Consider the following 15,310-nt stretch of genomic DNA (forward strand, 5'->3'; position numbering starts at 1 on the left):
GATTCTTGAGCATGACTATTCTTCTGCTGACAAAATATGTTTTCCCTGCCAATAGGTCCCTCTGCTCATATCATGGAATTCCTATGTGATGTAGTCACTCATTTACATAATTATTAACAGGTGGTTTTGTGTTCCTTATTTTCTGACTTAATATTCTCATTTGTACAAGTGATGAACATTTTAATAGCTGCAACTGAAATCAAAATGAATACTAAACTTCCCCCCCCCCAAAAAAAAATGGACAGTTTTGTGTTTCAGGTTGAGCATGAAAATTAAGCAGATATTTCTTCCCATGCTTTCTTAGCTCTCCATTGCACCTCAGAGAGGAGCTATGAAAATAAGAGAATTGTTTATAAAGCCTGAAGATGGGTGCAGTGGAGGTCATGAGGAAATTAATAATTCTGCCTTTGAAGTGAAGTTTGCGTAGTCTGACAGGAGGCCACCCACTAAACGGAACAACTATAGCAAAATATTAAACACCTGCTCACTAAATGAATAGCAACAATCTAAAGATGTTTGGGAAAAAAAATAGTGTGCCATCATGTAATTGCAGCCAGTCCCATAAGGCATAGATAGGAAGGGAGTGATTAAAGGGCGCACAGACAGCCTTAGTTCTGGCGCTGAGGTGCTGTGTGCTTGATTTTGCAATGTTATTAATGTTCTTTTAATCCTATACTATTATTATTACTATATTATTATTATTATTATTATTATTATTGTACAATAAACATGGATAGCCAACCCATAAACTCAGCTCTGTGGTTATCAAGACGAACTGCCTGAGTCAGTATCTGGTACCATTTACATCTGTGTGAATTTTAAATAGGTTTTTAAGTGACATTATACCCTTCAACTTGCTGAGAATGAAATGTGAAATGTAGTGTGTAACCAGTTTTAAATATCTTTATAATAAATCCCTGTCTTGAAATACTGCTTCATATAAACCCAGTGTTACAATGGTTTGACTAGCAGAAATAATTTATGACAATAAAAGTGTGGTATGGCTAGGAGAAGATAGAACAAAATTCATGCAATCCAAAGGCAACTTGGAAACTAACCCCAGTGACATCCTCTCAAATGAAATTACCGGTACTCTGAGTTTGTACCAGTATAACTGAGATCAGATTGTGGCTCTGCATCTGGATTTTAAGCAGGCCTGTACAACATTATGATGATTAATAATATTTGTAGCTGTGCAGGCTAACATAACATGGGTAAACAGAACTTATTATTCAGATCTTAATTTAGTTTTCCATGGTGAAGTTAGTGATGGGGATATGGGAAGCTCTGACCTCTGTAGAATAGTCCACAGTTGGCTGAGATTCATAACACAGAGTTTAGTTTTCCTATGAATCATAAAGATATTGATTGTTGACAAAGCAGGATATCTCCATTGGCAGCTCATACATTGCTAGGGCAGGCAGGAGGTTTTAGATCACGTTCTGTGTATGCGGGAGTGCAGAGCCAAAATGTTCACAGGGAAGAGCATGGCCTTGGAGACCTCTCCGCTTGCGTGGTGTGTGGGTAGTCATTGCTAGCACAGACTTCCTTCTGCTGGCACTGAGCTGTCATGTGAGGGCCAGATGCGACAGCCCCTGGCTCTCCAGCCTGGAGTCTTCCTGGTTCTTTATGCACATCATCAGTTCCACTTGTCTGAATTTGTGGAGCTCAGCCTCCTTTCTTCATTCTGTGAATCGGTAAACGGAAAGATGCTGAAAAGTCGAAAGTGTTCATTTCAACCCTCTGACTCACTAAGGAATTTTAATGTCTCTTTTCAAGAACGGCCCACGTTTCTCAGGCGACCGATTAACCAAGTGGTGCTGGAGGAGGAGGCTGTGGATTTCCGGTGCCAGGTGCAGGGGGATCCCACACCCACAGTCCGGTGGAAGAAAGATGATGCAGACTTACCGAGAGGAAGGTGAGACCAACATTCATGTTCCCCACACTTTCAAATTCCAACTCCTGAGTAATGCTGGAATCGCTCCCTGCTACTTATAGTTTGTTATTTGACATTACAGCCAAAATTTATTTCCCATAAAGTGGTCTTTGGCACCACAAAACCTGTTCCAGAGCCAGCTAAGCAGGGAAATCCAATCTGGGTTGAGCTGTCCAGATAATGGATTCCTGTGGAAGGAAGAAAAGTGATGTGTAGGTATTGTGAACAAATGGGTATTCACTGAATTTACTGGAGAAAGTAAAGATGTTTTAAGAATGTACTGGTGATAACAACCTTCATAATAACGTGCTGATACCAAAGAGAGAATATTTGGCTGCAGAGTTGCAGAGCCGTTCCATTGCACTTAGCAGGATGAATTGGAAGCAGAGTGCTGTGGTAGGCCTTGTTGGCTTCTTGGCTCATATCTGTTAAGTCTCAGAGAGAAACCTTCCTCTTGAGGAATCAAAATACGAGGCTAGCAGAAGTGGAAAACAAAGTTGAAATCTGGAACAGGCCCCTTGTGTTCAAGAAAGATTCATTTAGTCTGGAACAAATGTGGAGAAAATTCCAAAGAAAGCAGGAGATGAGAGTCTGTCGTAAAAGGATATTAAAATATCTTGGCTCCTTTTAGCTGACAGAACAGAGTTTGGTCCTTGCTTTCTGGAACTTTTTCTAGTTTTGATGCTGAATCATTATTAGATTAAAAGATGTTAACACAGAAATAGGTCTGGCAACAGGAATTAGAACCCAGGTCTGCATAACGAAACTGATCCTTCTGGCCCTGTGACACCTGATTCACTTTTGCACCATACTTTTAATTTCAACAGGAGACATGCATAGTGACTCTTTTTTTCACCCACCACAATTAATTGTTCTTTCCTACCAGGGAAAGACAAGGGTTGGTTATTCCTGAGATGTTGCCAAAGGAATCTGAAGAAAGGAGAAAAAAAAAATCTAAAATGTCTGTTCTTCAAACCAGTGCTTTAAACACTAGAGTTACATAGACTGGCTGTCAGTGTTATTTCTGATCCTCCAATCATGATCTTAAAAAAGAGTAGCTGTAGTGGTGTTTGTGGCTAGTTCGTGTTGTTTAAAAATTACATAGCTGTTTTGCTAATTGTGTTGGTAGATGTATATGCATGTAGTACATAGAATATTTTGAAGATCAGAATTTTGGATGGGAGGATGAGTTTTTTCTCTTTGTTTGCCATTTAACCGTGCATTGTAGTGTAGTCATAGTAAATACATTGTGCTTCTGTGATTTGTTCTTACTGCTGTGCTATTTCCATTGTTTTAAATCATGTCTACTTCTAGGTCTTATAAGCAGAAGTAATAGATGATGAACAAACACTGCCTTTGATTAGGCTTAACTTTTTATTAGTTTTTTTTCCAATGACTATGTTCCTTTGTTTTCTTTTGTATCTGTGTGAAAAACATAGTATTGTGGCCTTAGGGGTAATTTTTACTGTTCACTCTTGATGTATTTGTAAAGAAGAAATGTAACAGGAATCATAGAAAGAGTTTTCACTGGGCTTTTAAACTAGAAGAAGAGAAGGTTCGTCAGATACATTCTGGTCATAATTGACTTCAGGCTCAGAAACGACTCACAATGGTTTGCAGTGTTTATACACTGCTGTTTAACATTTTAGTAACTGTGTTTCAGCATCTTAAAGCAGAATGTGGGGGTATGTCTTCATTTATCTCTGCTTCCCAGAGCATCAGAGGGGTGGGTAAAGAAGGGGCTAGGTTGCCAGATCTCACACAGGAGAACACCTCAGGTAATAGAGGACTACCACTGCCACTGCTCATGTAGCAAGTTATCACCACTTGAGCCACATGGATTGTAGTCATCTAGTAGAGTCCAACGTACACTAAAAAAGCAAATACATATGATGATCAGGACTTGATGTTTACTTTTCTAAATTGTATTCATTTTTATAGCAAGGTACATTAGCAGAACCTTCACTGCCCAAAAAGTGGAAATTTCCAAACCATGCTGTATGGTGCTTAATCAAGGAAGACAAACTTGGAATAGCTAAAAGAAAACCTATTATTTTTTTCTGGATTTTTTAATGCAAGCAAAGAAATCTTCTCAGGTGTAGTCTAAATGAATAGACAGATGAGAAAATGATAATATAGCAACTTTATACATTAAGAAGAAAATTTCTTCTTAGAAAGAGGAAAGTTTTTTCCTCCTTGACAAAGTGGGGAGGGTTTTATTTTCTCTTTTTTGAGGCAAAACCAAAATTAGCTTTATCTTCTGAGCTCCTGTATTATAAAGATCTGCAGTTAAATATGAGTCTCTCAAGGAATGTCCTTCCTACTTCTTTCTGTATACAGAAATTCTTCTAAGCATATCTGTGCAGCTGTTTTTCTTACAGTTTTTGATATCCATTTTCCTGTTTCTACACCTAATGACGTTCTTTGCACATCTGTCTGTTTTCATTCTGTTAATAATTTCCTATGGCTTCATCCCTAGACTGTGAGACAATTATAGTAGGTACCTGTTTCAACAATGAGTGCACATTTTCAAATGTGTCTGTTGTTAGTTCAGCTTTAAGAAGTGTCTAGTTCAGTGCTAGCAAAGTGGGATGAATTGAAATTGTATATGCATTTTGTTTCTGTGATTCTCCTGGTGAATGCCAGAATCAATGATACTGCATCCATAGCCTTCAGAAATCCTTCTCAGTTTTTCTGTCTTCTTTCCTTTTAGCTTTTTTTAGTGACACATGTGAAAGCAAAGAGAAAAGTAATCACAGTAATTTCTGGTGACAAATATAAACAGTATTGCTGCACCGATTGGTGTGTTGAGTAATAATTGGAAAATAATTTCAGGCTGTTACAGTTTTAATTATAAAGGTCCCTGGTGAACTGTAAGCATCTCCAGTTGCAATTGGATTGAATGAGGGGGGGAAAAAAGCAGTTTCTAAAGGAATTATTGTGTTTGAAAATATGACTATGAAAAAAAATGTAATTTGGCCATTTTGTTGAAGTTTCTATGTAATTATCCAGAAATTTATGAATAACCACACTTTAAAACTGAGAACAGATGGACATCAATTTATTCTGAAGGTGCAAGGCTTGCTTCCAAATTTTAGCTATTTTGAATTGATGATATAAACCGACTATGATAGTCTATATTTTGAATTTAAAACCTTAAAAAGGTTCTTATAGTAGAAGTTTTCAAAATGCCTGGGAAAAATAGGTCTCACTACCAGTCAAGGAAGTTACTTGTCCAACATCTTGTACACCTGACTTGAGGTTTCAAATACTGTGGTGTACACCATGGAGTTCTTCTGTGTATGGCTGGGCAGGAATTAAGAAGGTGATAAGAAGGACCAGTGGGAAACAACTTTGTGACTTATGCTGTTTTCATAGTCCTTTTACTATGAATTTACTGTACTTCCATTATGAATGAATTACATTCTTGAGGGTTGAAAATTCTTTTTAGAGACTAAACCAATCCCAGCAAATTAAAGCTCTCCATTAACAGTGTTGATACTACACCAACAGGGAAAAACAAAGTACACTGCTAAGACTGGGGTGTATAAGGCTTTTTTCCCAGCTGTTGATTTCGGATCAGTGACCCAAGACTGAAATTCATTGTGAGTCAAGGGTAGAAGCGCATGGTGTATATTTTATTTTAATTGCTCTAAAAATTCAGCATCATACCATAGCTTCCACAGTACACTAAGGCTAGGGAACTAATTAACTAGTAGTTAATCAAGTCTAACACATGTCAAACTACTGGAAGTGAACAGGGTATTGTGGGGTCACCAGTCCTATGCCTTTGGTTGAAATATTAGGTTCACTCTTTCATGCATGGAGTTTCTTTTCATTATAAGTGACACAAGGAGCTGGCACAAAAATTGTACTAAAGCAATTCAGACAAGTGTGGCCATGTATAATGACCAGGGCCTATTGAAAATTAAACAAAACTAGTCTTTAGACATCAAAGATTTTTTCCAGCCACATCTTCAGGTAGTTTTTGCTTTGATACCTGCTTGGCCAAAACAGAGATGATGCTTTCCTGCTAGGGAGCTGATGGTCTCCTGCGTGGAGAGGAACTCAGTGTGGCCTGGATCACCTTCTGATTTGTCTGCTTTTTAGTCCTGGTAACAGGAAGAAAGCAATATTATTTGAGAGCCTCCAGTATGAGAGTGGCATGTCTGTGACTAACAATTGAATCAAAATTTGAATAAGGTTTGTATAGTGTTTTATGTCTTCAGATTTTCTAGTGAAGCTGAAGAGAGCAGCTGCATAGCCTGTAATTACATAGCAAGTAATATGGACATTTTTATCTATTTTTTTGGGGGGGGGAAGTGCAGAGATTTTCAATTACAAGTTAAAACTTTTGGCAAACTGTAATAACTGTTCAAACCTCTTACACAGAAGAAGATAGCAGTGCCAGCTCTTTGGGAGAGTGAGGTTAGCTCAGCAAATGTATTTTTCAGTTGCCTTAAAAATGGCTGAGTAGCAATCACATGGGCCTTTTTATTTTTTTGCATTCCAGCTCAGAACAGCTGGTTTAGCTCAGTAAATACATCTTTAATGAAATTACAACCTGCTCTCGTAAGTTGCATTTACAGGCACTGTCTGATTAGAGGAATATTGTACTAGAGATGAAAAGTGGCAACTGAACCAGCAGGAAGAGGTGTTTGTTTTACGCACCTCTTATGCAATGTAAGCGTAGGCAGAGAACTAAGAGCGTTGCTTCAAAGTGAAAATGGTGTGTAGTTTACACAAAATATATTGCTAAGTGTTAAGAGATTGTAGGTTATTAAATGAAACAAAGCAGTGACACACAGCAGTGAAAATCATAAATAGCACAGTAACCTTTCTTATTTGCTAAAGATTAGGAATCTCCATGGAAAATTATTTGGGGAAATGCATTCTTAATGCGTAGACTTAACTGTATGTCAGCTCCAACAAAAGTCTGTGTAGGTGTTATTTTTTATGTCTATGTCTTGCTGGTTTTAAAACTGGCCTCTTTGTGCCTGAAAAGTAATTGTATACACATAGCCTGTGCAGAAATACTGTCTGTCATACTTCTGATAGGTGTGCATTTTCAGTAATTACTATAATTTCTGTGCTTTCCTCCATAGCTTCTTGTGAGCTCAATACTCAGGGTAAATGATGAAGTTTAAAAAAATATATAGCTGTCTTCCAAAATCTTTGAAGTGGATTTAAATGCTACTGAAAGCAAACCTTATCCCAGTAAACTGAGAAAAGCTAGATTTTCTAAGAGTAGATAGAGATAGGGCCTGATAACCAGGGATGTTCTGCATTTGTATTTCTCCACTGTGGTGGGTTGAGCCTGGCTGGACACCAGGTGCCCATCGAATGCCACTTTATCCTTCCCACACCTCACCTGAACTGGGGAGAGAAAATATAACAAAAGGCTCGTGAGTCGAGAAGGACAAGGAGAGATCACTCACCAGTAATTGTCACAGGCAAAACAGAATCAACTTGGGGAAATTGGTTTCATTTCTTACCAATAAAAAACAGAATAGGGTAATGATAAAATAAAATCTAAATCTTCACCTTCGCCCCACTCCCTCTTCTTCGCAGGCTCAACTTTACTCCTGATTTTCTGTACCTCCTCCCCACCAGTGACACAGGGGAGTGGGGAATGGGAATTGTGGTCAGTTCATCACGTTGTCTCTGCCTCTCATTCCTCCTCAGGGCAGGACAGTTGGTAGGCATCTGGCGTCTAACCAGGGTCAATCCACCATATCCATGGTCACAGGATAGCGCCTGCAAGCCAGACAGACAGTAATTTTTAAGAATCAACACAGTGCTACATAATTCTATTTGTATTCTGTAGATGGAAGAGTGAGGTATTTAACTACAGCCTCCTCTAGATACAACTAAGGGGAGAATGACCTTTCCATGAAATATGAGTTAATAACACTACAGTGCTGTGTGCTTTAGTATAGCTAATCTCTGTGCAGATTGTAACAAAATGCAGTCTAATGTGTATTGAAAATTAATTAAAGAGTGTGTTTTGGTTGTGTAATGGATATAATCTTTGGTTACATCAGCAAATTTCTGTTGCAATTAATAACAATTAATGGTTTTAAATAAAGGGTCAGGGAAAAGGGCTGTTTTTCATATTAGCTGTATCACATGTACTATTCATCACCTCTGGTTAGATCTAGTATGATTTGCATGCCCATCTTTTGTTTCCTAAGTGAAAGCATCAAGGAGAGATTAAGTCCCTTTATGAGGAGCATAGGGGAGAAGATTGGATGAATTTAATAGCTTGTCAAAAAGAGACAGTGAAAGAAGGAGGTTTAATATGCCATTTGTATTCTTACATCTGGAGGGAGTAGATGTTGTTTTCAGAGGATGTTGTTATCTTGGGTTTAATACAGCACATGTCTGACACAGGGCAAGCACCAGCAGTACTTGCAGAGAATCCATGTAGCCTAACTGAACACAGGCAGATCTCAGTGGAGTGCAGTGTAAGCATATTTTTAGCTGTTATGTTGAATCATTTGAGAAAACTACTTCTGTAAAGCCAGAGACATCATTTAGAGATAGAGAGGTGAAGAGGGGTAAAAGAGAAGCAGGGATTGGTTGTTTTTTCTCTATATAGTGTCAAGATGATGTAGCCCACTGCTGGTGGGGTGTCCCCTTCTGTTCTTCTTTTGGTTGAGAATACCTCTTTGATTAATATTTTGACTGTTAGTGATCCCTTCCTGTTCTGTAAGTGAAAACAATATTCCTTACAGTTTTTCTGAGGAATGCATAGCCAAGAGAAAGTGTAAATTAGAGTATTTTTTTTATGTTTTAAATACGTCAAGGCATGGCATTGAAGCAAGTCCTGTAAATGCATTGTCCCTCAGTTACCCCAGAGGTCTACAGTCTAACCCAGTGTGTTATCTGCCATTCAGTTTGTATGAAATATTAAATGCTGTGAGCAAAATGTTAGATGTGTGGCTCTGCTAGACTGATCAGCAGAGAAGTGGTTAATAACATTGACATTTAAATTGGCTTCATGTTAAGTGTCAGTCCTCACTACAGAGCTGAAGAAGAGCTATTGTTTCAGGCAGTCTGTTTGCAGATGCATGAAAACAGTCTCCAGTTGGTTACATAAGGGTCAAGGTTGGGCAAATAGCTTTACAACTCCATGGACAGCAACCATAAAGGAATTGTGTCCTGCCTACATGTTTTCTCTTTATGCTGTGTGAACCGCTGGTGATCTATGAAGTGATGGCTGGCAGTGCACTTGAAATAGGGTTGTCACAAGAGAATGTTTTATTTTTGAATTCTCTCTTATTTAACATCCTAAAATTGTTACATTTCAGGAAATTAATGAAGCCAGCAGCAGAGTTCTGAAACAAAATTTAATGCCAGTAGTAGCAGTAGCCTCAAACATGGATTTCTCTGAATTTTCTACTCACAGAATCACTTAATTCTACTTAATGTAGAATTTCACTCAAAATACTCATTGTAGTGCTTAAAAAGCAGAGTATATGAAGTAAAAGCTTAGTAGTCACATAGCTTATACATTGTATTTATGTTTCAAAATACTGAGGTAGCCTGCTTTCTTGAAAAGTATATCAAACAGTTTAAGCTCACTATTATCAGTTTTTTAACTATTAAAATTGCAGAATGAAAATGTGAATATAGTTAACTATGCAGTTTTTCTGTAAAACCCACAGGAGAGCAGGGAGAAGGAAGCTGGTAGTTATGTTCAAGTGGGACTAAGATTCAAGAGCTCTGAGCATCATTGATGCTGCTGGAATGACTGGCCTGCAGGGATTTCTTCTGCTGTAACACGCTCCATCCTTTCATAAGATACAAAAGTTTTCATCTCAGTTAAAAGCAAGCAAAAACTGTCTGTTAAAATACTGAAAGGTTAAAGTTTTAACCCTAAGAACTACTTTCCAGTTCCTATTGTTAAGTCCTATTCTGAGCATTACTTAACAATAGCAAAATGTACTTTTTAATAGTATAACTTCTGGCTCAACTGCAGCGTTGAAGGCACTTTCATTTCAAACATGAACATGACTTCATCTTTAATTAGCACTTCAAGGCTGGTTACTGATTTGAAATACAGATTAGAAGATATTCAGTTCTCTGACAAATTTATCGGAATCATTTATCACACTTAATCATAGAATCATTAGGGTTGGAAAAGAACTTAAGATCATCTAAGGCAAATAATAATAGACAGGCCAACACTAATTCTGTTTATTTCAAACTACTCATAATCTGTGTGCTCATGTTAAAAAAAAATAATGCATTAAGCCATATTCAGTGAGTGCAAGATGCCACTCTGGGCTCAGACTTTCTTACTGTATCCCAGCCCTTGCAGTATCATTTCAATTTTAAACAAAAAAGGAGATGGACAAATCCCAGTGTTTTGCTTTTCTTTAATTTCAGTGGCATGTGCTGAGCAAGTAACCCTGAGAATCGAGGGTGCTTTTCTAACAGATGAATTTAAGGCATAGGCATTAATAATGCAAATCTCCCAAGTGCCTGACAAATGTGTCTCATCTGTGAGGGAAGGGACTGCTTCTGGTGATAGGAGGATATGTCTCCATGCCAAGTCATTACATGGTCTCTTAGCTCATACTTCCACCGATGTTCTAGTTTTTGAAATGTGAAGCTCTGTCTCAAACTAAAATCAAATCAGAAGCCCATTTTTGATAATTATCATGTGGTAATTCTGTGAGTACTTCTGTGTTCAGACAGAGATGTAGAGGTAGAAGACGCAGCCTGCATCAGTTTAGAGTTTCCTGAGTCACTGACTCCCAAACATATGCTTTGTTCTTAACTTCTGCTTGTTTCCAAATTATTTCAAAGCAAATGAAAAAGCAGTCTTAATTTTTCTTCCTTGGTTCTCTCCTGGGTGCACGGCTACTGATTTTGTGAGACACTAGTTACATGCCGTCACATATGGATGTTTGCATGTGAGAGTGGTACCGCACAGTGCAATGCTTCCAGAGAAGTTATAAACCGCTATTCCCTCTAACATAGGTATGGTTTCACAGTGTTGGCCCAATGACTGTGGTATACACCTTTGATGAGATTTAGGACATTTCATGGAATTTAGGCCATTTTATGGAATGCCTTGATTTAAGGTACAATGCAGTGTGGGTTTGTATTTTCTGTTACGGCAGTCAAGAGTGTCCACTATAAAAAATTACAAGTAATCTGCAGATCACAACCCTTAAAAGATTTTGGACTAAAGCAGAACCCGCTTTCAGTGTATTATAAAAATATCAAAATAGTCAATCAGTTATATAAATCTGTATAAGTTATTTTTCTGGTTTGCTGGCATAAGTTCAGTGAACCATTTTATATGACTGCTTGCGCATATGCCTCACACAAAGAAACTCAAGGCAATGTCACATTGCTTTATACCTTTCTCTGCAATGAATGGTGTAGCCAAAAAATAAATGGGAATCTGAATGTGTAGATGTGAGTGGCAGCCATCCTGTCAGCACCTTGTGGATAGCTCCTGGTAGCTCAATTTATCGTAGCCTGTAAGCAGTGTCTTAGAGCCACCCTGCAACAAGCAGCCTTGATTTCAGGGCTACAACAGAGTAATTTGAGACCAGTGCACGCAAACATATACATCTCTCTGTTGCTGATTCAGGTTTTGGTAGTGAGAGAAAAACAGAGACTCCTTTATCTTTGCCTCAGAAAGCTATCACTCACATGGGTTTGTGCTCCTTTATTCTTCCACTTATCAATGCATGGAATGGAAGTGGAAAAAACCCCACCCTGTCTTTTAGGGGAGCTGGCAGTAGGGGTGGCTGCATCACTGATGGGAATGCAGGTGGAGGCCCTCTGTTCTGCTTCTGGATCACCCAAGGCTGAAGCAGGTAACTGAGCACATGCTTCCTGTCTCGCTGCAGTTCCTCTCTGGCTCCCTCCATCTGGCACAGAGAGTCTAGGAGCCAGTGAAAAGCTGTGGCACTATACTGGAAGCTGAAGTGCCAGCACCACAAAAGAGAAGTGGAGACAGAAGCTTAAGCCTCCTTAACTACCTCCTGTTTACTCTGGTTTTGGCCGGTAGCATCTCTCTGTTTGGACTCCCTAATCATTTATGTTGTGAGTAATCTTGGAGCTTTGTGCGTGTTTTGCAAAACTGCCTGGCAAACAGGCAAAGGAAAATAGAGCAATGTCATTTTTGTGCCATCTCTAAAAAAAAAGAAAGCCTGCAAAGCCTATATACAAAGATTATTCATTTGTTTACTTATTTTAAAGTAATGTTCTAGAAGAAAATAGGGGCCTGGTATAAATTGATGTACATTTTATTGAAGCCAGTTTGCAACAGTTAAGATGCAACGTTTTTCTCTTGTAAACTCGTGTAGCGTAGAAGTATGACTTTTTGAGCTGGATTTGTTAAATTCAGTAATGCTTTCTCACAACTTTAAAATACACTGATGAAGCAAGTACCAGTTGGACCTACTTGGATATCTAGGAATTTGATGACTCCAGCTGCAGACACAGTTTTGCTACCTGTGCATGTGAAGGATAAAGAGGTGCATGTATTTTTATGCATAGCCGCATGCACATTTTTGACAATCTGGGAATGCAGGGGTTCTGTTAAGCACTCAGGAAAATGTATACCAAATGCAAAGCAGCACATTACTAAACCTATCTAAGTTCAGCAATTTCTCTTTTTGTTATTCGATAACCATGGAAGAGTGGTGACTGAGTATGGACAGATCACTTTTGAATGGGTGGGTGGGGGAAAATTATAACTGTGACAAAACCAGTTCAATTCTTAGATGCTTAAGCCAATGCATGAATCCAACCTCAGGATATTAATTTGTGATCCTTAAAAAACAGTTAATGTGTTTTGTTGTTTTGTGTTATTTGGTTGAGCAGATGGCAATGGTTTTGACACAATTCAGTTTTTTATTTTTCCTTTTTTCTTGAAAAAAGACAAGGCTCTTTTTCCCACTTTGTCACAGCTGGTTACCAATCAATCTCAATTCACGGTACAGTGATGATAGCACATGTTGTTCAGGGGCCAAATCTGATTGGGTTGCATTTTCAGCAGTGTTTCATACGAAAAAAATTGTGTCTGTATGGCAGTGACTGTCAGCATACTATTGTACAACTGTCATTAATCAAAACCAGCAACAATGAATGCATTCATATGTGCCAGAAACTGCCAGATTTCACTCAAAATCACCCAATTTCTGTTAGAATTTCCTCACCAGCAGTGTTTTCTCATCTGCTTGTTGCTCTGTCTCTTTTTTCCTTCCCAGTTCCCTGCCCACCCCTTCCTTCTCGGTTAATTAAAAGCAGACCTGCTCTATTACTGGTAGAACAGGAATTATGTAATGTGGTGCCCAAAAGCGGCTGGTTCATATCTAAGGCTGTTTGAAAGACCTCTCCCAGCTCAGTCTGATGGCTGAAGTCTGAGCTGAACCAAAAGGTTAAGCACCTCCAAATGTTTAGCAAAGAGAAGTACTTAAAATCAGTTAGATGGCCATAAACATGTGGAACTGGTGTCTGATGCTCTGTGTTTTAGTTGAATGTTGCCATTAATTGGCTAGGAGTCAGCAATATTTGGGCAATGTGTCAGAAGGTGTTTCTTGACACTGCACATATTCTGAAGTCATTACCTTCTTAGTGCACTGGCATCGTTAAGGACCAACTTAACCAGTAAACCCTGGTTTTCTGCCTTTCCATCGTCAGTCCAAGAGTCTGGTAATATCTCTCTGTGATTGGGATTAGCAGTCAGAGAGGCTCTGATCCTAATTCCCAAGTGTTCAGTAACACTAATCCAGATGAGAGTGAACGTCTCCACAAACTCAGGTAGAAGCATCTTGTTATGGGAATATGAAGCTCTGGGGAAGAGAGGAGATGAGACACTCTTCAAGATGGATGTTTGAGAAACTGAAAACATATTCAGGCTTCACTCCCTGTTACTTCGCGGTCCCTTTCTCACACAAGCCCCTTGTGCTGCTGCGGACCAGGCTAAAAGCCAGTTTCCTTCCTGCTTCATCTGTCAAAGCTCTTCACCGAACCGTGGTGACTTCTGGGGACAGTGTGGGTGGAACAGATGACTGAGGGGCAGCATTTCAGTACTTCAGCACAGCAGATGGTTATAATGTCCCATGGGTCCATCTATGTATGAATCTGATTGCTAGACGCCATGTTCTGTCAGGGTGGTCCAGTATCCCAGTATGGCCTTGTTGGAGAAACAAACCAGGAGAGCTGGACCTGTCCTTGAAGTAATTGATAACTGGACTGAAATAGTGACATGTTTAGGCCACCCTCTGTTTCATGGCCCAATGGGAAGATGATGGCTATACCCGGCTCTGCGTCCTGGCATGCCATGCAGCCTTTGCACAATGTGCATGATTGGCAGGTGCAGACATAAAGGCTGCCGAAGCCTCCAAGGCAGCTGGCTGGCATGCCTGCACCAGCACATTGGTGACATGAAGAAGAGCGAGTCAGCTGCAGCCCAACAACAGACCGGAGGGCCCTGTCCCAGGCTGCCTGCATCCCAGTTCAAGCAAGCATTCAGGTTCAGTCCCACTGCCCGTCTGGTTTTCTCTCGGCAGTGGTAAGTGAAACACAAGGGTGTTATTTGTCCCAAAGAAAAGTGATGAAATCAATGGCTAATTGTTGCCCAGGCTTATAGCTGTGATTCCTATAGCCAGCTCATGTTTATATTACAACAGATCTTAGTTTTCTCATCTTACAGGAGCTGAATGCAACTTTATATTTCTAGTCCCCTAGGGCTGGCCTCATGTCAAGAAAATAACCGTTTTTTCTTGCTGCAATTCTATGGTCGCCCAAGGCAAATAACTGCTCCATCATTGTGGGGTACTGTTGTCATATTCTTGAGATTTTTAAGGGAGGCAATTTGCCTTTTTTGTCTTATGAAAACAGTGATTTCTATTTGCCATTGACTAGTGCAGCACAGCATGCAAAATGACATAATTTGTGAGCAGGCAAGAAGAAATGTTTCTCAACTGCATATAGCTGTTGAATGTGGTTGTAATAGATCTCTACTGCTCCAGACACGGCACAGTAAATTCTCCAGTTTTCTCCCCTATCCCCCTCAATATCACTACAATAGCAAAAAAAAAAAAATTGTCCCTAAATGTTTGCCATGGCATGTACTTATTCTTCACCTTGGCATGTCTCTTATTCGTTAGTTAAACCTGAGGTACTGCATTTACATGTGATTAAATGTAACTCCTAACAAAAAGGTATTATATGTGTTTGTGCTTATCTCTGACAGAATGGTTGACCTCAGTTTGGTCTTTCTAAATGTTTTTGTTTTCCTAATGAATAGCATGTAAGTAGTGAATATGGAACGATATATTGTGGTGAGTGTGAAAAAGATGTCTTGACTTTATTCTTAGAATTGCTACTAATGCTCTA

The 15,310-nt window shown here is 39.2% G+C and overlaps 1 protein-coding gene across 1 annotated transcript in view; it reads left to right on the forward strand.

The window, feature by feature from the left end:
* ROBO2 (roundabout guidance receptor 2) overlaps positions 1-15,310 on the forward strand; it is a 1,075,181-nt gene that overhangs the window by 938,543 nt on the left and 121,328 nt on the right. Inside the window, exon 6 of the mRNA XM_065676374.1 lies at positions 1,780-1,918. Within this exon, the coding sequence (XP_065532446.1) occupies positions 1,780-1,918 (139 nt within the window). The remainder of the gene's footprint in view (positions 1-1,779; positions 1,919-15,310) is intronic.

The sequence above is a fragment of the Lathamus discolor genome, chromosome 4 (genome assembly GCF_037157495.1).
Source record: "Lathamus discolor isolate bLatDis1 chromosome 4, bLatDis1.hap1, whole genome shotgun sequence".
NCBI lineage: Eukaryota > Metazoa > Chordata > Aves > Psittaciformes > Psittacidae > Lathamus > Lathamus discolor.